At 44.0% G+C, this 24,658-nt stretch overlaps 1 protein-coding gene across 1 annotated transcript in view; it reads right to left on the bottom strand.

Annotated features, from left to right (window-relative positions):
• The window catches only part of mgat4a (alpha-1,3-mannosyl-glycoprotein 4-beta-N-acetylglucosaminyltransferase A), a 270,750-nt gene that overhangs the window by 72,104 nt on the left and 173,988 nt on the right, over nucleotides 1-24,658 (bottom strand). Inside the window, exon 7 of the mRNA XM_060826225.1 lies at nucleotides 13,476-13,551. Coding sequence (XP_060682208.1) covers nucleotides 13,476-13,551 — 76 coding nt within the window. The remainder of the gene's footprint in view (nucleotides 1-13,475; nucleotides 13,552-24,658) is intronic.

Below are 24,658 nucleotides of genomic sequence, written 5' to 3'. Positions count from 1 at the left end.
CGATTGTTACTCTATTATTACTAAGTTGTTATCCCTGTTGATGGGCAGATGTCAAGCAATTGCAGGATCACACTTCTTGAAACAGTGATTACATCCCTGAAAGTAACAGCTGCAATGGACCAGAATTCGCTAACAAGTATATAAAGAGTTCAAAACACCACAGTGATTCACTTATACCATCTGTTCACCAAGATATCCTCAAACTATGAGTGAAGCTAAAAGTACAGCATGTACAATGAAAGCATTGTTGAACAATGACGACATCCAACTTACACTCCAAGCTACTCAGCTTCACTCCAACATATTCTAGCACCATCTAAACTCATGGGAAGGAGACAGAGAACTCAACTCCCTTATACACATACCACAAAACATAAGTTAATGGGGCAAAGAGAACAAACATGTTCCAGACAGATGTGGAACAATGACAATTTGTACAAAGCAAGTAATCTCCTAGTCCTCCAACCGATACATCCGGTTTGGATCTGAAAACAAGCTCACTATAGAACAGTGATTGTATAGCCATCACATCCACAGTCCTACCTTGCCCAAACTAATAATGGTGTAGTGAGGCAGAATACATGTGCAATGATTTCCACATGGAAGTAGATGTCCACACTGTTGGAACACTCACCTCTACAATCAAACACAGCAGACATGCTGTTATCCTCAACAAGTCTAGTGAAAGACCTGATTGTTGAACTGCCTATTCCCCTTCTACCAGTGAGCAGAGTCTGAAAGGCTGTACACAAGACTCAAATATCTAATCTCGTTTTAAGGAGCAGAGGATCCATTTGGGTGGTCTCGTGAAACCACCAAAGAGGTTATCTATGTAAAAATGAAATTGAAATTGTGATTTGGGCAGAGATGTAATGTTTATGATGAGATACTCTACAGAATGGAAACAGGTCTTTGGCCCAACAAGTCCATACCAATCCTCCAAAGAGCAACCCAGCCAGACCCATTCCACTACCTGATATTTACACTTGACTAATGCACCTAACGCTATGGGCAATTTACCATGGCCAATTCACCTGGCTTGCACATCTATGGATTTGGATTGTGGGAGGAAACCCACGCAGACACGGGGAGAATGTGCAAACCCCACACAGGCAGTCGCCTGAGGCTGGAATCGAACCCAGGTCCCTTGGGTTCCTTGGGCCTCATAAATAAAGTATTGAGCAAAAAGTAGTAGAAGCTATCCTGAACTTTTAAAAAACTTTAGTTAGGCCAAAGTACTATATCCAATTCTGGATAACATACATTAGAAAAGAGGAGAATATGCTTGAATGGGTGAAAAAGAGATTTACCAGAATGGTTTCAAGGATGATATATTTTAGTTCTAAGTAATTTTCCTTCAAACATACTTATTCGTTGCATGAGCCTCTAAAACCTTGGAACCAGAAGTCACTGCTGTGAGAGGTATGCTGATGCCAATCACCACATATAGACATCACAGCATCTGCACATGTACAGTCGCACAGCTTATAGAGGACACTGGTTGGAGAAGCTGGGATTATTCTCTTTGGATCAAATGATACTTGACAGAAGTGTATAAGATTTTGATAGGTACCGATATGGCAGGTGAAGAAAAGCGTTCATCATTAGCATATTATACGTTTGGGGTGGGGGGGGTGGGGGTGGAGGGTCTCAGATTTGAGATTTTGGGCAATAGATGCATAGGAAACATAAGAAAGAAATTTTAAACACAACAAGTGATATGACTTGGAACTCCCTGCCCTGGAAAGTGGTAGAAGCAGAGACTTGAATCAATTATGTCAAAAGAAAATTAAATGGCAACTTAAGGAAAATGAACTTGCCAGACCGAAAAAGGGATTAGAAATGGCTAAACTACTTTTGGAGTATTGCAGGCAATTCTGATATCCCTCCTATGGAAGTTGTGAAACTTGTGAGGCAGCAGTGCTAACCACTGAGCCACCAAGCCATCCTCAAAACGTAAGGAATTAATTTCAACTGTGTAATATGCCAATGAGGCCCAGTGTACACGACAGGAAATGATGCAATGTCACAACATCTTGCTCTCATGGCAGGATGAAGGTGAGATGTTTCTTGATAAAGTTGGTGTTTTCCTTACCCCTATCCAATCTATAAATATTCTATAGCAATGCAACAAAGCCAAGACTATCGTAATAACTTGGATTTATATGCACCTTTAATAAATCAAAGTATTCCATCAAGACAATCAAGCAACACATGACTCTGAGCCATGACAGAAGATATTAAGGTAAAGGTTTGGTTAAAATAGTGGGTTTTCCAGGATCATCCAAAAGGAGGAAAGAAAGATAATGAAGAAATACAGAAAATTATGGAAGGAAGTTCATTGCTTAGAGCCTAGGCAGCTTAAAGATGAAAATTTTAAAATTGAAGAGGTACTGAACCAAAGTAGGTCACCTTCAATTGCTTTGATATACTGATTCAAACTGATTGTGGGAAAAAGATGTTTGTCTCAAGCAAAGAGTCGATTTCATAAATTGAAAGATGGCTCAGGTTTTACATCTGCGCTGAAAATGTGTTGCTGGAAAAGCACAGCAGGTCAAGCAGCATCCAAGGAGCAGGAGAATCGACGTTTTGGGCACGAGCCCTTCTTCAGGAATGAGGAAAGTGTCCAGCAGGCTAAGATAAAAGGTAGGGAGGGGGACTTGGGGGAGGGGTGTTGGAAATGCGATAGGTGGAAGGAGGTCAAGGTGAGGGTGATAGGCCGGAGTGGGGGGGGGGGCGGAGAGGTCAGGAAGAAGATTGCAGGTTAGGAAAGTGGTGCTGAGTTCGAGGGTTGGGACTGAGACAAGGTGGGGGGAGGGGACAATGAGGAAATTGGAGAAATCAGAGTTCATCCCTTGTGGTTAGAGGGTTCCTAGGCGGAAGATGAGGTGCTGTTCCTCCAGCTGTCATATTGCTATGGTCTGGCAATGGAGGGGTCCAAGGACCTGCATGTCCTTGGTGGAGTGGGAGGGGGAGTTGAAGTGTTTAGCCACGGGATGGTTGGGTTGGTTGGTGCGGGTGTCCCAGAAGTGTTCTCTGAAACTTTCGACAAGTAGGCAGCCTGTCTCCCCAATATAGAGGAGGCTACATCGGGTGCAGTGGATGCAGTAAATGATGTGTGTCGAGGTGCAGGTGAATTTGTGGCAGATATGGAAGGATCCCTTGGGGCCTTGGAGGGAAGTAAGGGGGGAGATGTGTACGCAAGTTTTGCATTTCTTGCAGTTGCAGGGGAAGGTGCCAGGAGTGGAGGTTGGGTTGGTGGGGGGTGTGGACCTGACGAGGGAGTCACAGAGAGAGTGGTCTTTTCGGAACGCTGATAGGGGAGGAGATGGAAATATATCCCTGGTGGTGGGGACATTTAGAGGTGGCGGAAATGACGACAGCTGATACGATGTATATGGAGATTGGTGGGGTGGTAGGGGAGGACCAGTGAGGTTCTGTCCTGGTGGCAATTGAAGGGGCGGGGCTCAAGGGCAGAGGAGTGGGGAAATGGAGGAGATGCGGTGGAGGGCATCATCAATCACGTCTGGGGGGAAATTGCGGTCTTTGAAGGAGGAGGCCATCTGGGTTGTTTGGTATTGGAACTGGTCCTCCTGGGAGCAGATGCAGCGGAGATGAAAGAATTGGGAATATGGGATGGCGCTTTTACAGGGGGTAGGGTGGGAGGAGGTGTAGGCTAGGTAGCTGTGGGAGTCAGTCGGTTTATAATAAATGTCTGTGTTGATTTGGTCACCCTAGATAGAAATGGAAAGGTCTAGGAAGTGGAGGGAGGAGTCTGAGACGGTCCAAGTAAATGTGAGGTCGGGGTGGAAGGTGTTGGTAAAGTGGATAAACTGTTCAACCTTCTCGTGGGAGCACGAGGCAGCACCGATAGAGTCATCGATGTAGGGGAGGAAAAAGTGGGGTGTGGTGCCAGTGTAGCTGCGGAAGATGGGCTGTTCCACATATCCTACGAAGAGGCAGGCATAGCTGGGGCCCATGTGGGTGCCCATGGCCACTCCTTTGGTTTGGAGGAAGTGGGAGGATTGGAAAGAGGAGTTGTTCAGGTTGAGGACCAGTTCAGTCAGTGGAAGGATGCTGGTTGGTACAGCAGGAAAGGAAGAAGCAGAGGGCTTTGAGTCCTTCGTGATGGGGGATGGAGGTGTACAGGGCATGGTTGTCCATGGTGAAGATAAGGCGTTGGGGACCGGGGATGCGAAAATCATGGAGGAGGTGGAGGGCGTGGGTGGTGTCCCGAACGTAGGTGGGGAGTTCTTGGACTAAGGGGGACAGGACCACGTCGAGGACAGTGTCCTTGGACTCCTCCCTCGCCAGACCAAGGCAATATGACAGCTGGAGGAAGAGCGCCTCATCTTCCGCCTAGGAACCCTCCAACCACAAGGGATGAACTCTGATTTCTCAGTTTCCTCATTTCCCCTCCCCCCACCTTGTTTCAGTCCCAACCCTCGAACTCAGCACCACCCTCCTAACCTGCAATCTTCTTCCTGACCTCTCCGCCCCCACCCCCACTCCGGCCTATCACCCTCACCTTAACCTCCTTCCACCTATCGCATTCCCAACACCCCTCCCCCAAGTCCCTCCTCCCTACCTTTTATCTTAGCCTGCTGGACACACTTTCCTCATTCCTGAAGAAGGGCTTATGCCTGAAACGTCGACTCTGCTGCTCCTTGGATGCTGCCTGACCAGCTGCTCTTTTCCAGCGACACATTTTCAGCTCTGATCTCCAGCATCTGCAGTCCTCACTTTCTCCTCAGGTTTTATATCAACAACATTTCATTTCTTGTAAACATCAATCTCTCTGTTTCACTGTGTTCCTTCAATGGACATAGTCCAGCAATTCAATACCATTTGATCTTCAGATTCAACACTGCACGACGAAAAATTTCATTTGTGACAGAAAGTCTGCTCAGTTCTCTGAGAAAACAATTATGGGATTAACAGACTTTCAAAAATCCAATAGAATCTTAAACTGGAAAAGGCAGTGCCCTGTAATCCCTTCTGAACAGGAAGCCTATGGTTACAATGTGAAGAATATTGTTTTCTATAGCCTTCATACCTTTGTGATCTCACAGACGATGCTAGAGTCTGGATTCTTGTCCCTCACCTGCCCTGGATTTGGACGACTGTAGGGCCAGCCTGCCACTGGACCAGAGGTGGGATTACTGCCCACACATAGGTCACAAGTTCAATAAAAGGACAAACTGAGGACAATAAAAAGGAGGCCAATGAAATTTTTCAATTGGCCTCCACCACTTCCTGCTGATGGGGCTAGGTTCAGTAGCTAGAGGCTGGCAGCAAATGGGGCAGCCCTGGCTTCAGACAAGTTGGGAGGCCTTTCCTGTCTGCCTAGGTTTAAGGGCAGCCACAAACTATTCTGTAGAGGGGCATCCCACACCCCTTACATCCACACTGGCAGCCTGGCCAGTGGGATCTATTTTACAATGAAAATTTCTAATGAATTGAAGAGAGGACATCATTCCCCCAACCCCCCCCCCCCCCCCCCCCCCCCACCCCCAACACACCCACATTGTGCCCTGCTGCTTTTCACAAGCTAAAACCTCTCTCACTGGTCTTTAAGCTTCAAGAGTATGTTCACTCTCCTTAGGCTCAATCTGTGCCCATGCTAAATTAGGGGCATCTCATAGAATCAGAATGCCCACTGTGTAGAAGCAGGGTATTCAGCCCATTGAGTCCACACTGATCCTCTGAAGAGCATACCATCTAGACCTGTGACCCCACACCACACCCCCCTCCCCCCAACCCCATCCCTGCATATACCATGGCCAATCCACTGTATCCCTGAACACCATGAGCAATTTAGATGATCAATCCACCTAACCTGCACATCTTTGGACTATGGGAAGAAATTGCAGCACCCAGCCAAAACCCAAGCAGACACTGGGAGAATATGAAAATTCCACAGTCTCTGAGGACAGAATCAAACCTGGGTCCCTGGCGCTGTGAGGCAGCAGTGCTAGCCACTGAGCCATTGTGCACCTTATCTTGTAAAAATGTCACCGAGTGAATGCTCTTTCCATTCCCAGAAGACCTGTGGACAGCCTACTTCCTGGTTAGTAATTTAGTGAATGACACCAAAATTGGTGATATAGTGGATGATGAAGAAGGTTATCTAAGATTACAACGGATCGATCAATTGGGCCAGTCGGCTAAAGATTGGCAGATGAAGTTTAATTTGGATAAATCTGAGGTATTGCATTTTGATCAAGCAAACAAGGGCAGAACTTATACTGTTAATGGTACGACCCTGGGAAGTGTTGTCAAACAGAGGGATCTTGGGGTTCAGGTACATAGTTCACAGAAAATTGTATCACAGGTAGACAGGGAATTTAATACAGCATTTAGCACACTTGCCTTCATTGCTCAGACCATTAACTGGAGGAATTGGGACATCATGTTGAGGTTGTATTGGATGTTGGTGAAGTCCTGCTACAGGATGGACATTATTAAATTGGAGAGGGTGCAGAAAAGATTTACAAGGATGTTACCAGGGCTGGAGGGTTTGAGTTGAAGGTGATGCTTGATAGCCTGGGACATTTTTTCACTGGAATGCAGGAGGTTGAGGTGACATTTTAGAGGTTTATAAAATCATGAAGGGCATAGATAAGGTGAGTACCAAAGGCCTTTGCCCTAGAGAGGGGGAGTTCAAAACTAGGGGGTATATTTTTAAGGTGAGAGGAGAATGATTTAAAAGGGACCTGGGGGCAACATTTTTCACAAAAAGAATGGTTCATATGTGGAATAAACTGCCTGAGGAAGTGATGGATGCAGGTACAGTTACATAATTGAAAAGACATACAGACAATTGCAAAAATAGGAATGGTCTAGAGGGTTATGGGCCAAGTACAGGCAAATGGGACTAGTTTAGTTTGGGAAACTTGGTTGGCATGGACTAGCTGAACTGAAGGGTCTGTTTCCTTGCTGTATGTCTCTATGACTCTGACTATACAAAAGGAAACAAAAAAAGTCAGACTTCAAAGTACCTGCTCAAGCTGGCTTATCTTACAAAACCTAGTCACATTTGCATCATGTCAAAAAGCAGTTGAAAGCAAGTAAATACTCTCACAGAGATTTGCAGCATTTGTTATCAGCGTCTATTGAGGGCATTAAAAAAAAACTTTGAACGAGCAACATAGAAACCTGGGAGCAGTTTGCAATATGGAGTGTGGAAGCACATCATTATTCAGTGAGGCACATGCCTATTCTCAAGCGCATCTTGTTAAATCTACAGATTGGCAAAAAAGATTTTAAAAAATACTAGGAGAGAAATGAAGGGAGAATTTTTCATCAACACAGCAATCTTGGAACTCATCTACAACAAAATTGCTTATCTAAAGTGTTACTGAACGAGGCATTCTTGTGGAAATAAACATATATCAACCCAAGAAATGACCAAACCAATTTATTGCTCAATTTCCAACAACCAGCAACTACAATTATTAGAGTTATAGAGATGTACAGCACGGAAAACAGACCCATCGATCCAACCCGTCCATGCCGACCAGATATCCCAACCCAAACTAGTCCCACCTGCCAGCACCCGGCCCATATCTCTCCAAACCCTTCCTATTCATGCACCCATCCAAATGCCTCTTAAATTGATACTAGATCCTTTGATTGAGCAGGTTGGGTTATAAAGGAAGCTTAGATGGATTGGGTTTGTTTCCACTGGAGCAAAGGAGAGTGAGAGCTATTTTAAGTGAGGTGTATAAGATCCTGAGTAGTCTTGACAAAGTGGATGTGGAAAGAATGACTCCTCTTTTCGGGGAGTCTAGAAGTAGGGAACAGTGCTTTATGTTTAGGATTGTCCCTTTAGGCATGGGGAAATTCTTCTTTGAGATTTGTTTCACTTTGGAGTACTGTCTCGGAAGGCACTGGAGGTGAGGTCATTGAATATTTTTTAAGGCAGAGGTAGATAGATTCTCAGTAAGCCAAAGGTTGGAGGGTTATTGAGGGTAAATGGGAATGTGGAATTTGGAACTCAAACAGACCTTACTGAATGGCAGAGCAGGTTGACTGGCTTAAATCTGCTTCTAATTTACATATTCATAATTAAGATAATTTTATAATTGCTTTGTAATTAACAACGACAAAACTCTCATACTAAACACTGAGTTAGCATTATTTCTATATGTGGTATTTTGGTTTCCCTGATTTCATATATATAAGCACAGATTTCTTTTTCAAATTCACCTGTACTTATTTGTGTGTTTAGATTTAACACGAACATTTTGAATGCAAAGTTTGCTGAGTGGCAGTTATTAATGTTTACATGAATATAATCATTAATCAATAAAAAAGATTGCATAACTGCTATAAAAACTATATATCATACGGAAAACTGAAGCAGTACATAGTAAAGATAATGGATTCCCTTGAGTAATACAAAGAATACATTCTCATTTCAATGCTAAAATTACTGGTGAGAGATGCATAGAGTTTAGGCTATTTTAGACTGTTGCATTGTAATTGTTGTTCTTGTAAATTTATTCATCTACCAGACGACAACAAATACAAACTTGGTATTCACTCTGCAACTTCCATCTCCTTTTATATCTTCATGTTTACCATACCTCACCACTACCCCTCTGTTGCTGAAATCCTTATCCAGGTTCATGACTGTTTCATTTAGCTGATCCTAAACTCTGATAGCCATAATCAATTCAAGATAGAAAATCCTTCTCACCGGTGACCCCTATTATTACTGATTTACATTCCAAATGCATCAAATAGAAAATTCCCTTCCTCAAATTGGAATTCTTTAATAGGCTCACCTTCTCTATTTTTGGTCACATCTGTCAATCCAAGAACCACCACCTCCACGTCCCTCCCCACTCCAAGCTCTCCAGCTTGATGTCTACGGCACAGAAAGAGGCCATTTGGCCCATTGTGGCCTCACCAGTCAACAAAGATCTGACTGCAATAATCCCATTTTCCAGCTCTTGGCCCATTGCCCTTCAGGCTATGGCAAAACAAGTGAATATCTGAAGCTATGCCAGAGAAACTCGGTAGGTATGGAGAGAGAAACCGAGTTAATGTTTCAAGATGGATGTGACTGTTTTTCAGAGTGTCTTTCCGATAGTGGGTGACCACAATTGCAGTACTCCAGTTGATTCCTGATGAAGGGCTCTTGCCCGAAACGTCAATTCTCCTGCTTCTCGGATGCTGCCTGACCTGCTGCGCTTTTCCAGCAACCCACTCTCGACTCAGAATTCCAGTTGTACCTAACTAGTGTTTTATACAGTTCCAGCACAACACCCTTGCTTTTGTATTCTATGCCTCAGTTAATAAAGTAATTTGTTTTCTTAACCACATTGTCCACCAGTCCTGCTACCTTTAGGAATCTGTGGATATGCGTAACTAGGTCTTTTTGATCTTCAGTACTACCGATCCCTCCTTATGTGGCTCAGTTTCAAGTTTTGTCTAGTAATTTTCCTGCAAAGAACCATGGTGTTTTTCATCATACTAAAGTTGCTACATAAATCAAAGTTGTTGTTGGCGTAAGCATAGTGCTTTGTTCGGGGGAGTCCATTATCAGGAATAATTCCTGTGGTCATGTGAATTCTACACTCTTGTTAGTGAACAGGAACAGGCTTTATTAGATAGAACTGTGTACACTGGACAGTAAACAGAGGACATTTTACTTGGAAACTGACAGACCCAGACTCCCAATTGCCTGTGATCTGATAGCACTACAACATAGTTCCCTTTAAACATAGCCAGAGTAAAGCTACAATTCCCTCTGCATTACGTTGTCCAAGTTGTTTTTCTTTTTACAGCACCCTTTATTACTGCTAACATTTAACCACAAACGCTTGCCCCTGCTAACAGCACACAGGTCTCTTGTACTTGAGGGACTGATGTTTCTAACAGCATTCCTGGTTCTCTTCGAGAATGCGTGGGTTGTTTGCGTTCTCTTCTCATTTTCTTGAAGGGCTAACCCATTGGTGGAGTGAAATGACAAGAACTGGTCTTTGGCCTATAACCCACGTGAAGAATTGAATGTAGCATCAGGGAAGACAGTGACTGACAAGAGAGGACACCAGGACCCAAATGATTGCTGCCTTTCTGTCTTGCTCATTGATTGATGGTTAAATGTAATAGACAAGAAGGAGAATGGAGGGCATTCTGAAGATTTATACTGGGGTTGAGGAGATAAAGAGTTTTTCATTTCTCCTAGGTCCTGGATCGTTCTCTCTCGCAGATAAGAACACCTCAGGGACTTCACGAGAAAGTGAGAATTTATCATAGACAACAGAATAAATTGCCATACCTGCTACAATAGGCAATTCTTCACAGAATCCTTACAGCCATTCTGCCTATCCAGTCTACACTGACCCTCTGAGCATCATTTTACCCAAACCCATCCCATCCCTGTAACCTGGCAATTCCCATGGCTAGGAGAAAGTGAGGACTGCAGATGCTGGAGATCAGAGCTGTAAAATGTGTTGCTAGAAAAACGCAGCAGGTCAGGCAGCATCCAAGGAGCAGGAGAATCGATGTTTCGGACATAAGCCCTTCTTCAGGAATGAGGGAAGTGTGCCCAGCAGGCTAAGATAAAAGGCAGGGAGGAGGGACTTGGGGGAGGGGTGTTGGGAAGGTGATAGGTGGAAGGAGGTCAAGGTGAGGGTGATAGGCCGGAGAGGGGGTGGGGGCGGAGAGGTCGGGAAGAAGATTGCAGGTCAAGAAGGCGGTGCTGAATCTGAGGGTTGGGACTGAGATAAGGTGGGTGGAGGGGAAATGAGGAAGCTGGAGAAATCTGCATTCATCCCTTGTGGTTGGAGGGTTCCTAGGCAGAAGATGAGGCGCTCTTCCTCCAGGCGTCGTGTTGCCATGGTCTGGTGATGGAGGCGGCCAAGGACCTGCATGTCATTGGCGGAGTGGGAGGGGGAGACAAAGCGGTTGGGTTGGTTGGTCCGGGTGTCCCAGAGGTGTTCTCTGAAATGTTCCGCAAGTAGGCGGCCTGTCTCCCCAATGTAGAGGAGCACATCGGGTGCAGCGGATTCAGTAAATGATGTGTGTGGAGGTGCAGGTGAATTTGTGACGGATATGCAAGGATCCCTTGGAGCCTTGGAGAGAAGTGAGGGAGGAGGTTGGTGGGGTGGTGAGGACCGACTGACTCTCACAGCTACCTAGATTACACCTCCTCCCATCCTGCCCCTGTAAAAACACCATCCCATATTCCCAATTCCTTCGCCTCCGCCACATCTGTTCCCAGGAGGACCAACCCCAATACCGAACAACCCAGATGGCCTCTTTCTTCAAAGACCACAATTTCCCCTCAGATGTAGTTGACGATGCTCTCCACCGCATCTCCTCTACTTCCCACTCGTCTGCCCTTGAACCCCGCCCCTCCAATCGCCACCAGGACAGAACCCACCCTATCACCCCACCAACCTCCAGATACATCGTATCATCCTTCATCATTTCTGCCACCTCCAAACAGACCCCACCCCCAAGGATATATTTCCCTCCCCGATCAGCATTCCAGAAAGACTACTCCCTCTATGACTCCCTCGTCAGGTCCACACCCCCCACCAACCCAACCTCCACTCCCAGCACCTTCCCGACAATGGGAGAATGTACAAATGCCATTCAGACAGTCATCCAAGGGTGGAATCAAATTGGCACCTTGAGACAGGAGCACTAACCACTTAACTCTCGTGTGGTACTCTGAATTACAGAGCTACTTGGAAGAATAACCCCAGGTCATTGCTGTCATTGTAGCAAGATGCAGCACACTTCTGGCCTCTTATTCAAATTCTATGTCCCACATTTTAGTGGAGGACAATCTGAGGATGCCTTCCCTCAACTATAGCCTAGATCTGAAAGGAATGATTCATCTGCTCCAGTATCAATTTAAAACTGGTTTCTCTCCACCATTGCCTTTAAACCCTGTGTGCCAAAATTCATCCTGGGTTTAGATTCTTGCTCTCAACCTTTCGCTTCCCCTAGGAAGAGGCCATCTTCTGCTCTCTGGATCCCTAAATTCTGCTTTGGACTGTGGTTAATTTTCTGTGTTGTTGCTGCAGCCTTACCACAGTCTCTCTCTTTGCACTCCACCTCTATAAAACTGGCCAGACTGGGTTCCCATCATTGGAGTTTCTCTGTGGCTTAGAATGCACCCTCACCCCTCATTTGTTTATCATAGTGTGTTTTCTACGTGCTCATTTCCTCACATGTGTACGCACTTTCATTTCTGTACTACTTTACCATGGCTGTTTGATTTCTTCCTCTTGTTAGCTACATGCTGCTGTAGAACTTAGTCCACTCTTTTTGCAGCTTCTGCATAGCCTTTCCTATTGTGTATACAGAGTCTGTATACAGCTCAGTGTGTGCCACTGGTTGGTACCTACCATTACTGAGTGGCACTTTGGGTATTTCCCACCTCTGGATTTGAAACCCTTGTGGCCTCCAATTACTTGCATCACCTGAGACATGTATCTGATACCATGGGTCTAATCACTGATGCCCCATGTAGCAATATGAGATGTACATGCTCCTGAGTGTATAGCAACAGACTTTATTAATCATAAAATTATGCAGAGGATAGAAAGAGAGGGCATTTAATTCAGAGTGTTACAGAACCAGGCTCTAGCTTCACTGATCTCACTATGACATAGCTCCATTTGCACATGCTCCGTGCTGATACCCACGGTAAGGATACAAATCTCCTTACTCTACAAACCCTATTCTGCACAAATTCTCAGAAGTTGGCCAGATGCCAGATTTCAATCATATTGCACTGAAACCAACTGTCGCAGAATGAACAATATGTTTCTTAGGGCTCCCAGTGGGGAGTTACTCAAGCATCTGCTCAACAGCCTAAAGATGGGAACATCTTTTGGTAAAGTGGATGGAGTGGGGATGTAAAGGAAGGGGGATATTGGAGTTGTATTTCTGTTGTTGCAGGGGAGGCAGTGGAATGATGGCACAATTACTGGTAGAGAGAGCCATACAGCATAAAAACAGGCCTTTCAGCCCACCGTGTTTATGCCAACAAACAGTAAACTACACTAATCCCATTTATCTGTATTTAGTCAAGAAAGCCAGATGCTCATGTTAATGCCCTGAAGACACGGGTTTAAATCTCACCATGGCAGCTGTTAGAGTTGAAATTCAATTTCATTCAAGGAAGAAAATATGTCATCTTTACCACATCTAGCCTATAAGTAACTTCAGACCCACTGTTGGTTGACTCCTAAGTGCACTAGGGTGCCTTACAGGCCACAGTTGTACCAAATTGCTGTGTATTATTCCAATGTGTGACTCCATCCACGATAGCAGAAAAAGCCACAACCCAAAACCTATCCAGTTTATACCCACTAGCTCAGAACTGGCTGGGTGGGGGTTGGGGGTGGGGGGGGTGCTTGATATTCAAAATCGTTTAAATGCAGAAGAAATATAAAGTGGCATTTAACATTTCTTAAAAGCACAACAAGCAGACAGATAATTACCTGAACATAATAAATCCCCTTTTTCTGGGCATACATCATAAGGAAGCAATAATCCAAGTTCTGTTTTGTCCGCCATCTGAAAAATAACATAGAAGTGTTCGTAAATGGATAAAAGGTAATTAGTCATCATCTCACAAAAAATAATCAGTTAGAATGAAGATGTAGATGAGCTTTTGTTGCAGTAATTTTCTTGCTGTATATGGAAAATCATGGTCGAAAGCCTTCTTTAGAGAACTCAGCACTGACATCAAGTAGACAAGTAATCCCATCAACCTCAACAACTCTAAAGGACTGATGATTAGCAAGGACAGCAGTTCATTTTATCTGGTTTTAGTCAAGAGCCATCTTGTCTGTTTCTACATAAGTAAATCTTTGTTAAAGGAACCTTCAAAGCATTTGCAAACAGACAAAATATTCTGAAATCAATTAAAAAGAAAACAGAATTCAGGTATTGCTCCAAAAAGAGACATTTTGCAGAGGTTTTTATCTTGCATTCAAAAGGTCATTCAGCAAGAATGCCAACTGAAGGGGTCAACCAACAGTGACACTGCATTAGAGGTCAGTTTTCATTGGGCCATAAGTGTACTCTGTCTGATAGAATTGTTGTCATGGAGAATACACCTATTAGCGCTGATTGACAGTTAACATTTGACAGGTTGACTTCTCAAGGTGGTACATTCAGAGTGTCATGTTATTGAGTAAGCAATGTGTAAGGCCTCTTTTCATGTAGAACCTTACTTCAAAGAAATTGAGCCTAACCATTATACTTCATATTCAGTGAAATACACATGACCCATGTTGGCAAAAAAAGCTTCTCAAATAAAGCGGAGTCTTAAACGATTCTACAAAAGAAGTCCAAAGGGAAATCTTTTCAAGTGTAATAAGTAAATGAAAAATCAGCAAATAGAAACATGAGTGTAAGTACTTCACATTCAGAAGTAGTCAGCTTCAGAATTTCTTTATTCTTTCAAATAATTTGAAGAATAGGTTGAAAGGAAAAAGGTTTCATCCACTTGATTATGAATATATGATTTAGCTTTGCAAAGATTCAGCCTTCGCGATAACTAGCTCAGTCAGCATAAACTTAGGTCATAGACCCAAATGCAATTAGGACATGGACTTGATATGATTAACTAAATAAAAAATGGCACAGCAGCCATCATTTATATTCAACAAGTCAATTTTCAGGATACTGTACGGAAACAATCGAAAATGAGTCTTTGATTTCTATCCACCTTCCTTCACAAAGGATGGTAGTGAATGTTAGCTTGTAATAATCTAAACCATACACCCAAAATAGCTCAGAGTCATAGAGATGTACAGCATGGAAACAGACCCTTTGGGTCAACTTGTTCATGTCGACCAGATATCCTAGCCTAATCTAGTCTCATTTGCCAACACTTGGCCTAGATCCCTCTAAACCCTTCTGATTGATATATGCATTTTAAATGTTGTAATTGTACCGTCCTCCGCCACTTCCTGTGGCAGCTCATTCCATATATGCAAAACCCTCTGAGTGAAGACGTTGCCCTTTAGGTCCCTTTTAAATTTTTTCCCTCCCACCCTAAGCCCATGCCCTCTATGCCCTGGGGACTCACCCACCCTAGGGAAAAGACCTTGTCTATGTGACCTATCCATGGATTTCATCTTCTTATAAACCTCCATATGTCACACTTCAGCCTCTGATGCTCCAGGGAAAACAGCCCCAGCCTATTCTGTTTCTCCCTCCAGCTCAAATCATCCAACCCTGGTAATATCCTTGTAAATCTTTTCTGAACCCTTTCAAGTTTCACAAAATCCTTCCAATAGCAGGAAGACCAGAACTGCAATATTCCAAAAGTGGTCAACCCAATCTCTGAACTCTCATACTCAATGCTCTAACCAATAAAAGGAAAGCATACCAAACGCCTTCTTCACTATCCTATCTACCTGCAACTCCACTTTCAAGGAGCTATGAACCTGCACTCCAAGGTCTCTTTGTTCAGCAACACTCCCTAGGACCTTACCATTAAGTGTATAAGTCCTGCTAAGATTTGCTTTCCCAAAATGCAGCACCTCGCATTTATCTGAATTAAACTTCATCTGCCACTTCTCAGCCCATTGGCCCATATGGTCCAAATCCTGTTGTAATCCGAGGTAACCCTCTTCGTTGTCCACTACACCTCCAATTTTGGTGTCATCTACAAACTTACTAACTATACCTCCTATGTTCACATCCAAATCTTTTTCATCATTTATATAAAGTAGTGGACCCAGCACCGATCCTTGTGGTACTCCACTGGTCACAGGCCTCCAGTCTGAAAAACAATCCTCTACCTCCACCCTCTGTCTTCTACCTTCAAGCCAGTTCTACATCCAAATGGCTAGTTCTCTCTGTATTCAACGTGATCTAACCTTGCTAACCAGTCTCCCATGGGGAACCTTGTCGAACACCTTACTGAAGTTCATATACATCATTCTGGATTAGTGGTGCTGGAAGAGCACAGCAGTTCAGGCAGCAACCAAGGAGCAGCAAAATCGACGTTTTGGGCAAAAGTCCTTCATCAGGAATCCTGTCTACCACCCACTCTAATCAATCCTCTTTGTTACTTCTTCAAAAAACTCAACCAAGTTTAAGAGACATGATTTCCCACTCACAAAGCCATGTTGACTATCTCTAATCAGTCCTTACCTTTCCAAATTCATATAAAATCCTGTCCCTCAGGATTCCCTCCAAAACCTTGCCCACCACCAATGTCAGGCTCACCATTCTATAGTTTCCTAGCTTTTCCTTACCACCTTTCTCAAATAGTGTCAGCATGTCAGCCAACCTCCAGTCTTCTGGCACCTCATCTGTGACTATCAAATGATACAAATGTCTCAGCAAGGGATCCAGCAATCACTTCCCTAGCTTCTCAGAGTTTTAGGATACACCTGATCAGGTCCTGGGGATTGATCAACTTTTATGCATTTGAAGACATCCAACACCACCTCCTCTGTAATATGGACATTTTTCAAGATGTCACCATCTATTTCCCCTCATTCTGTACCTTCCATGTGTTTCTCCACAGTAAACACTGATGCAAAGTATTGGTTTAGTATCTCCATAGCTCCTGCAGTTCCACACATAGGCTGTCTTGCTGATCTTTGATGGGCCCTATTCTCTCCCTCATTACCCTTTTGTCAATGTATTTATAAATTTCCTTTGGGTTCTCCTTAACCCTATTTGCCAAAGCTATCTCCTGTCCTCTTTTTGCCTTCCTGATTTCCCTCTCAAAGAAACTCCTTTGCCTTTATATTTTTCTCAGAATTCATTTGATCTCTCCTGACTATACCTGACATATGATTCCTTCTTTTTCTTAGCCAAAACCTCAATTTCTTTAGTCATTCAGCATTCCCTACGCCTACTAGCCTTTCCTTTCACCCTAACGGGAACATACTTTCTCTGGATTCTCATTATCTCATTCCTGAAGGCTTCCAATTTTCCAGACATCCCTTTACCTGTGAACATCTGCCCCCGGTCAACTTTTGAAAGTTCTTGCCTAATACTGTCAAAATTTGCCTTCCTCCAATTTAGAACTTCAATTTTTAGATCCAGTCTATCCTTTTCCATCACTATTTTTAATAGAATTATGGTCGCCGGCCCCAAAGTGCCCCCGCACTGACATCTCAGTTACCTGCCCGGTTTTATTTCCCATGAATAAATTATGTTTTGCAGCTTCTCTACTAAATACATCCACATACTGAGAAAATTTTCTTGTGAGAAGAAATGGAGGGCTTGCAGGCCTTCATCATGACGGATGGATGCGTACAGGGCCTGGATGTCCATGGTGAAGATGAGACATTGGGGGCCGGGAAAATGAACATCTTGGAGGTGGTGAAGGCAGTGGGTAATGACCCGAATGCAGTTGTGGAGTCCTGGACTAAGGGGGACAGGACAGTGTCAAGGTTTGCAGAGTTGAGTTCAGTGGGACAGGAGCATGCTGAGACAATGGGTTTACCGGGGAAGTCAGGTTTGTGATTTTTCTGTAGGAGGTTCTATGTCCGGTATGTGGAATAGTCCATCTTCCGCAGTTACGCCGGCATCACCCCCTGCCTGTTTCTCTGCTACATCGCTGACTGTATCAGCTTTAGCACGTGCTCCCACAAGGAGGTTGAACAGTTCATCAGCTTCACTAACACCTTTCACCCCAACCTCAAATTCACCTGGATCATCTCGGACACCTCCCCTGTCTTCCTGGACCTCTCCATCTCCAGTAACTGACTAACCACAGACATCTACTACAAGCCCACTGACTCCCACAGCCACCAAGATTACACCTCATCTCACCCTATCTCCTGTAAAAATGTCATTCCTTATTCCCAATTCCTCCACTTCCGCCACATCTGTTTCCAGGATGAGCAATTCCACCTTAGAAAATCGCAGATGGTTTCCTTCTTCCAAGATCGCAATTTCCCTTCCCACATGATCGACCATGCCCTCCAATATATCTCCTCCATTTCCTGCACCACTGCCCTGAAACCCCACCCCTCCCAATGCAACAAGGACAGAACCCCACCCCCGGTCCTCACCTTCCACCCCACCAACCTCCTTATACATCGCATCATCCTCCACCAATTTCGCCACTTCCAAACGGACCCCACTACCAGAGATATATTTCCCTGCCCACCCCTATCAGTGTTTGGAGAGACCATTGCCTCTGTGACTCCCTCGTCAGATCTATGTGCTCCCACCAGCCCAAATCCCTCTCCCGCCACCTTCCCCTGCCATTGCAGCAAGTGCAAAACCTGTGCCCACATCACTCCCCTCATCTCCATCCAAGGTTTCCACATTCAACAAAAATTTACCTGTACCTCCATCAATATCATCTACTGCATTTGCTATACCCGTTGTGGTCTCCTCTACAGGATGACTACTTGCAGATCATTTCAGACAACATCTCTGGGACACCCCCACAAACAAACCTCACCGCCCCATGACCAAACACTTTAGCTTCCACTTCCACTCCACCAAGGACATGCAGGTCCTGGGCCTCCTCCATTGCTAAACCCTTACCACCCGATGCCTGGAGGAAGAATACCTCATATTCCACCTTTGATCCCGTGTGGTTGCAGGGTCCTATGTTAATTTCACCAGTTTCCTCATTTTCCCTCCCCCCACATTATCCTAGTCCCAAGCCTCCAACTCAGTACCGTCCTCCCAACCTGTCCATCACTTTTCCCATCCACCCTCCTCTTTGACCTATCGCCTTTGCCCTCACCTTCATCTACCTGTTGCATTCTCACCTACCTTGTCCCCAATCCCACCCCCTGTCCTATTCATCTCTCAGCACCCCCAGCCCACAAGCCTCATTCCTGATGAAGGGCTTATGCCTAAAATATTGATTCTCCTGCTCCTCGGATGCTGCTTGATCTGTTCTGCCTTTCCAGGAACACATTCTCGACACTAAAAAAAAACACTGCTCCAGGCTATTTTTAAAGTTTAATCAAGAGGCAGATCTCACTAAAACATAATCAAGAAAGAACCCACTCTACTCACTATTATAGATTCACTGCAAGGTTACACTTAAAAACTATGCACTTATCTGTGCTGTGAGCTCTCCTATACAGGCTCCTCCATGGTCAGCTGTGAATTTTGCTGTTTGAACATTTTTCTTCGAAACACTCTGATATCCAGCAGTACTTGAATTCAAAAGCAAAGGCAGTAACTGTGCAGATTCCCTGCTGTGTCAGACAGCAGTCACTACCTTTGCCTGTCTTCCTCCTTTTTAAAGTACTGTTGTTTTGATCTTTTGTCCCCCAAAGTTCCAAAACAATGTAACTGCATATAAAAGAGTAATCGCTGCTCCTGGAATTCAAGGAAATTATGTCCAACACCTAAAATAGCTCAAAAAAAAAAGGACCAGCATCATTAAACCTTGGTTATTAATTGTTAGTAACTTATGAATTCACTGTAATTAAGCTATCTTATTGGACTCTGCCATTATCATATTCAGTGGCCCTTTCTGCTTATGTGGAAGTCACATTGCCATGGCTGAAACCAGGAGGCAACCTATGGTCACACAATGTAGGAGCAAATTACTGCAGAAGCTGAAATCTGTACTGAAAACAAAGAATTTTGGAGGTCACAATGGTTCAGGCAGCATTCATGGAGAGAGAGCAAGCTAATGTTTCAAGTCTAGATGATTCTTCATCAGAGCCTATGGTGGTATATTACTTGTAGTAGCCAATGAATAGGCTGAGGCCAATGTTGAGTTCATGGTGGCTGTCATTATATCTACATAGCCAGGAAGACAATGGGTCAATAGTGGGGTACTGTTGATAAGAAGTACATTTTCATGCCAAGGCCCAGGAGGCAATGGGTTGAGATGGGAACCTGGTGGAAGTTCACCAGGATTTAGCTGATGGTCGCCCCTCTCCCCACACCACAGCAGGCCCTCCCAAAGTGGGCAATATGACCAAAGAGAGCAACATTGCACAGAGACCAGAGACAATCTGATTGTCACCCACTTGCAGGATGATGGAACTGGGTTCTGACATGGCTTGAGCATTTGAGTTTCCAAATTGTTCATTGGGCAGGCAACCCCCTGCTTAGTGTAAAGAAAATGCCTGACTTCCTTAATTTGCTGTTCTTCACTTTTTGGTGTTGCAGATGAAGGGTTATATTACCCATGTTAATGTGTCAACATTACGAACCATATAAACAGATATAAAGTGACCACACACATACCGTGGCCTATCTCACCGTTATGAAAGAGGCAGTCGTGAGACACAGCACTTGCATGGCATGGTGCTAATGCTGTGAAAGCCTGAAAACACTCAAAGAATTGACATGTCTCGTGCGTTGTCCAGTACTGCATGACAACCAGCTTGACAGAAATCCCAAGAAACCTCCCTTTGATCCTTCCTTCACCTGTTGCCCCACAATGCTTTACTGAACAGAGACTGAAGCATTGCCTTGATATGCTTTAACATTTGCTGTGACAGCTTTTAACTGGACAGAGGCAGCTTTGTGCAGCTTTTGTTTTCAGACTGCAATGCTGAGAGGGATGTGGAGAGGTGAGCTTCTTGCTGAACAGCTCACAACCTTGGTTGTCACTGTACTTCTTTGAAAGGTTCATACAGAGGATCAATATTACCCTTTTGGGATCATTAGTGATTCTGTAATCTCATCCCTAAGGCTGGTGTAAGTGTTAAGAACGTGTGCAGGCCCTGACATATTCCCTGGATCTTGCCCTTGGCATCAATGCTTCGGCTACAGTACTCAACATTAAGATTTATGGATCCCTGACAGTCCTGAGACTGCCATCAAAGTTGAGAGAGATGAGTAATGCTTGGTGGTTAAGACAACGCTTCTCAGCTCACACATGGGTGTGGCTAAACCTGTAGCAAAAAGAACATGACTGCCAACAATGTGACAGTGGAAGTGAGAATATATGGACAAAGTGAATAGCTAACTTGCAATGATGTGGCACTTATGTAAGTTTCCTTCAGCCTTTGCCTGCCACTGTGTCCAGGCACAGCCCCAGGATGGAGGGAGCCTTCTCTGTGATTGGACCCTGTTGACTTGGAAGACTTGTGTAGTCATATCCTGGTGTCTTACAGCCTAGAGGGTAGCGACCCTGCTGGAATGTCCAGATGTAGGTCCATCTTTGTCGGTTTGAACTGCTCCATGCTTTGGGATCACAGACATGGGTAAGGGCACCTGTAGAAGAGTGCCTGCAGAATAAGCTTCTGGGGGTGTCCAGTTATTGTTCCTCCCCCTTCTGGATGCCTCCTGGCACTGTCCTATTTCCCAGAGTGGAAAAGGCATCAAGAATGATGTCAAAGTCTCTCATCGTCACCCTTGCCTTGCCATTGATGCTGAGCACCTGTAGCTGGAGCAGAGTACTTCTGGTAGCCATCGAGCGTTCTGCTGGATTTGGGTCTCAACATTAATTGCCACCCTTACCAACCAAGCATTGGTAAGCTGGAGATACTATTGTAGTGAAATCACAGCATTCACCCCGTTGAGATATTTAAATGCAGCTACAGATACAATTATAGCAAACGTCTCATTTTCACATTGAAAATATAAAAAAGTGTGGTGATTAGAGTTTGTTCTACCAAAGACGTGCTTCTCATGACACTGACCAAAATGTTAGAAGAGCTGGTCCACAAGGGTATTCCATGGCAGCACTATCTATTTGGGTATATTTTCTTTACTAATCAGTCTGTTTGAAGTTGCGATCACTTGCCTCGGAGCAGGTGGAACCTGGGTCTCCTGGTCCAGAAGTAGGGACATTGCATCTGTGCTGCACAATCCCTCTATTTGGCATATAGATATTTTTAATCAAAAACTTCAGAGGTGTTACTGCACACGTCTGGAGCAGGTGTGACTTGGTGCCAGGCCCCCTGGTTCAGAGGTAGGGACACTACCACAAGAACCCTCTATATGACAGCTACACTGTTGCTAAAACTCAACTCAACTGTGTGGGTTGCTAAGTCTATTATCTAAGCTAATTAGACCTGGTACTCTAACAATTTAATGTATATGATTTAATTAGATCAAAACCTTACTGAAAGCTTTAATGTTAGCACATAAATGACTAAAGCAGAGCTCGTGTAGTGCAGTGGCAGTGTCCCTACCTCTGAGCTAGGGGTCAAGCCCCATTTATTCCAGAAATGTGTCACAACATTACTGAACAGTTTGATTAGAAATTGTCATCAAGTTCCACCTACCCTGGATATGTGCCATACCAGTTGCTTTAAAAAAAAAGAACTTGAGATAATTCTGAAGACTCAATCTATCTGAATTTACAAAAGAAATGTAGCTATGTCAGTGGTCTTTTTCTTAAAGAACGAAATTCATCATCCAACATTTTCGTACATAACTGGACACTTTCACAGTAGTGCCTCTGCTACTGCTTCAAGCTTGCTTTTATAATCCTGGCAGGCTAGCTCTAAGAGGAATGGATGCCTTTTGGCCGTTAGCTTTTTCTGTTTGCTGCACGAAGCCAAGTTAAGGTAATTAAAGTTCACCTTTTCCTTGTGAAAAACCTAGCTAACTTAACAGTGTTGCCAGGAGCTTAGATGACCTGACAGAAAGCCTGTGCCCCAAGTTAATCAAACAATTTGCCCTGGAAGAAATCCAACTCAGTTATCACATTGAGCTCAACTTGACTCCCAACCGTTGGAGCCTTAGCCATTCCAACATAATACAAGAATTCAAATATCCAGTTTTTATCATCAAGCCAATGTTTTAATTCTAGATGTGATTCTAAACTGCAAACTTGTACCATGCACATAAACTCCAATGCATTTGGTATTGAATTTGAAACAAAGTTCAACAGGAAATCAAATTAACCTTTCTGTTTTAACCAAAGTCATGCAATAAACCCTGATATTTTAAGAGCGACTGTCTCAAATGTAATGGCAAAATCCATATCTGTTCAAACATAGAACATAGAACAACACAGCTTAATACAGGCCCTTCGGCCGTTGATGTTGTGCAGACCCTTCATCCTACTTTAAGATCAAACTACCCTACATATACTTCATTGTACTATCTTCCATGTGCCTATCCAAGAGTCACTTAAATGTCCCTAATGTATCTTACTCTACTACCACCACTGGCAGTGCATTCCACGCACCCACCATTCTCTGCTTAAAGAACTTACCTTTGACATCTCTCCTACACCTTCTTCCAATCACGTTAAAATTATGCCCCCATGTGATAGCCATTTCCGCCCTGGGAAAAAGTTTCTGGCTATCCATTCTATCTATGTCTCTCATCATCTTGTACACCTCTATCTAGCCACCTCTCATCCTTCTTCACTCCAGTGAGAAAAGCCCTAGCTCCCTCAGCCTTTCTTTATAAGACATGCCCTCCATTCCAGACAGCATCCTGGTAAATCTCCTCTGTGCCCTCTAAAGTTTTCACATCCTTCCTATAAAGAGGCTTCCAGAACTGAGCACAATATTCCAAGTGTGATCTAACCAGGACTCAATAGAGCTGCAGCATAACCTGGTAGCTCTTAAACTCAATCTCCCCGCTAATGAAAGCCAACACATCATTCGCCTTCTTAACAACTGTCAACTTGGATGGTAACTTTGAGAGATCTATGGAGTATGGAACCCAAGGTACCTCTGTTGCCAAGAATCCTGCCTTTAACCCTGTATTCTGCATTCAAATTCCACCTTCCAAAATGAATCACTTCACACTTTTCCAGGTTGAATTCCATCTGCCACTTTTCAGCTCAGTTCTGTATCCTGTCAACCTGCAACAGCCCTCCACACTATCCACCACTCCACCAACATTTATGTCATTGGCAAACTTACTAACCCACCCTTCCACTTCCTCATTCAAGTCATTTATAACAATCACAAAGAACAGAGATCCCAGAACCAATATCAGAACACCACTGATCACCAAGCTCCAGGCTAAATTCTTTCCACCTACTACCGCTCTTTGTCTTCTAAGGGCCAACCAATTCTGTATCCAGAAAGGAGAGAGAGTAATTTAAGAACAATCAAATGTGATTTCTATAATTTTGAATCAATTTATAACATCTAGTTAATATTGTTCAGCAATTTTAGAAGATTCAAAACTGTTACAATCCTCATACCTGGTATTATTTTAATTAAAGGTATTTATTCATATCAAACACAAAATGGAGATTACATGCTAAAATACTTTTCCCCACCTTGTATGTTTTACAACTACACCTAAAGAGAATGGTTTGCAATTTACACAAGGCGAGGAACGTGAATGGTGGAAAAGATATCTCAATAGCATTTTTGTGCATGCTTCATTATTGAATCTGAAATGAAACTTGAGAGCTAAAGTGAGTTTTTGCACTTCTGTGTGAACTTGCAGTTTGATCACATTGGGGAAAATCATGTGCCAATTGAAAGAATATTGAATGAAGTTGGAAATCATTTCCAAGTTCTGACCCTGCAATGGATGTCAGGCTGCCTGCCTAGTGATCTTTCCAGTGACGTCCAATTAAAAAGGTCACCTCCAGGCGCACAATCCAACTGAGATGGGTCCCTCAGTTTGTGAGCCCAATCAATGTGCACTTAGTCTCAGAAGGATGGCAGACGTAGTGGTAGAGGTGGGCACTGCCACAGCGGGGGTGGGAAGGGGGGGGGGGGGGTGTCAGGTGACTGCTAGGGCTCCTCCATCCTTCGGCACCCTCTATCAAGATATTTGATTTAATAAA

This window comes from Hemiscyllium ocellatum, chromosome 6 (assembly GCF_020745735.1).
Source record: "Hemiscyllium ocellatum isolate sHemOce1 chromosome 6, sHemOce1.pat.X.cur, whole genome shotgun sequence".
In the NCBI taxonomy this organism is placed as follows: Eukaryota; Metazoa; Chordata; class Chondrichthyes; order Orectolobiformes; family Hemiscylliidae; genus Hemiscyllium; species Hemiscyllium ocellatum.
The sequence above is the reverse complement of the archived record's forward strand: the minus strand, read 5'-3'. Positions and strand labels throughout refer to the sequence as shown.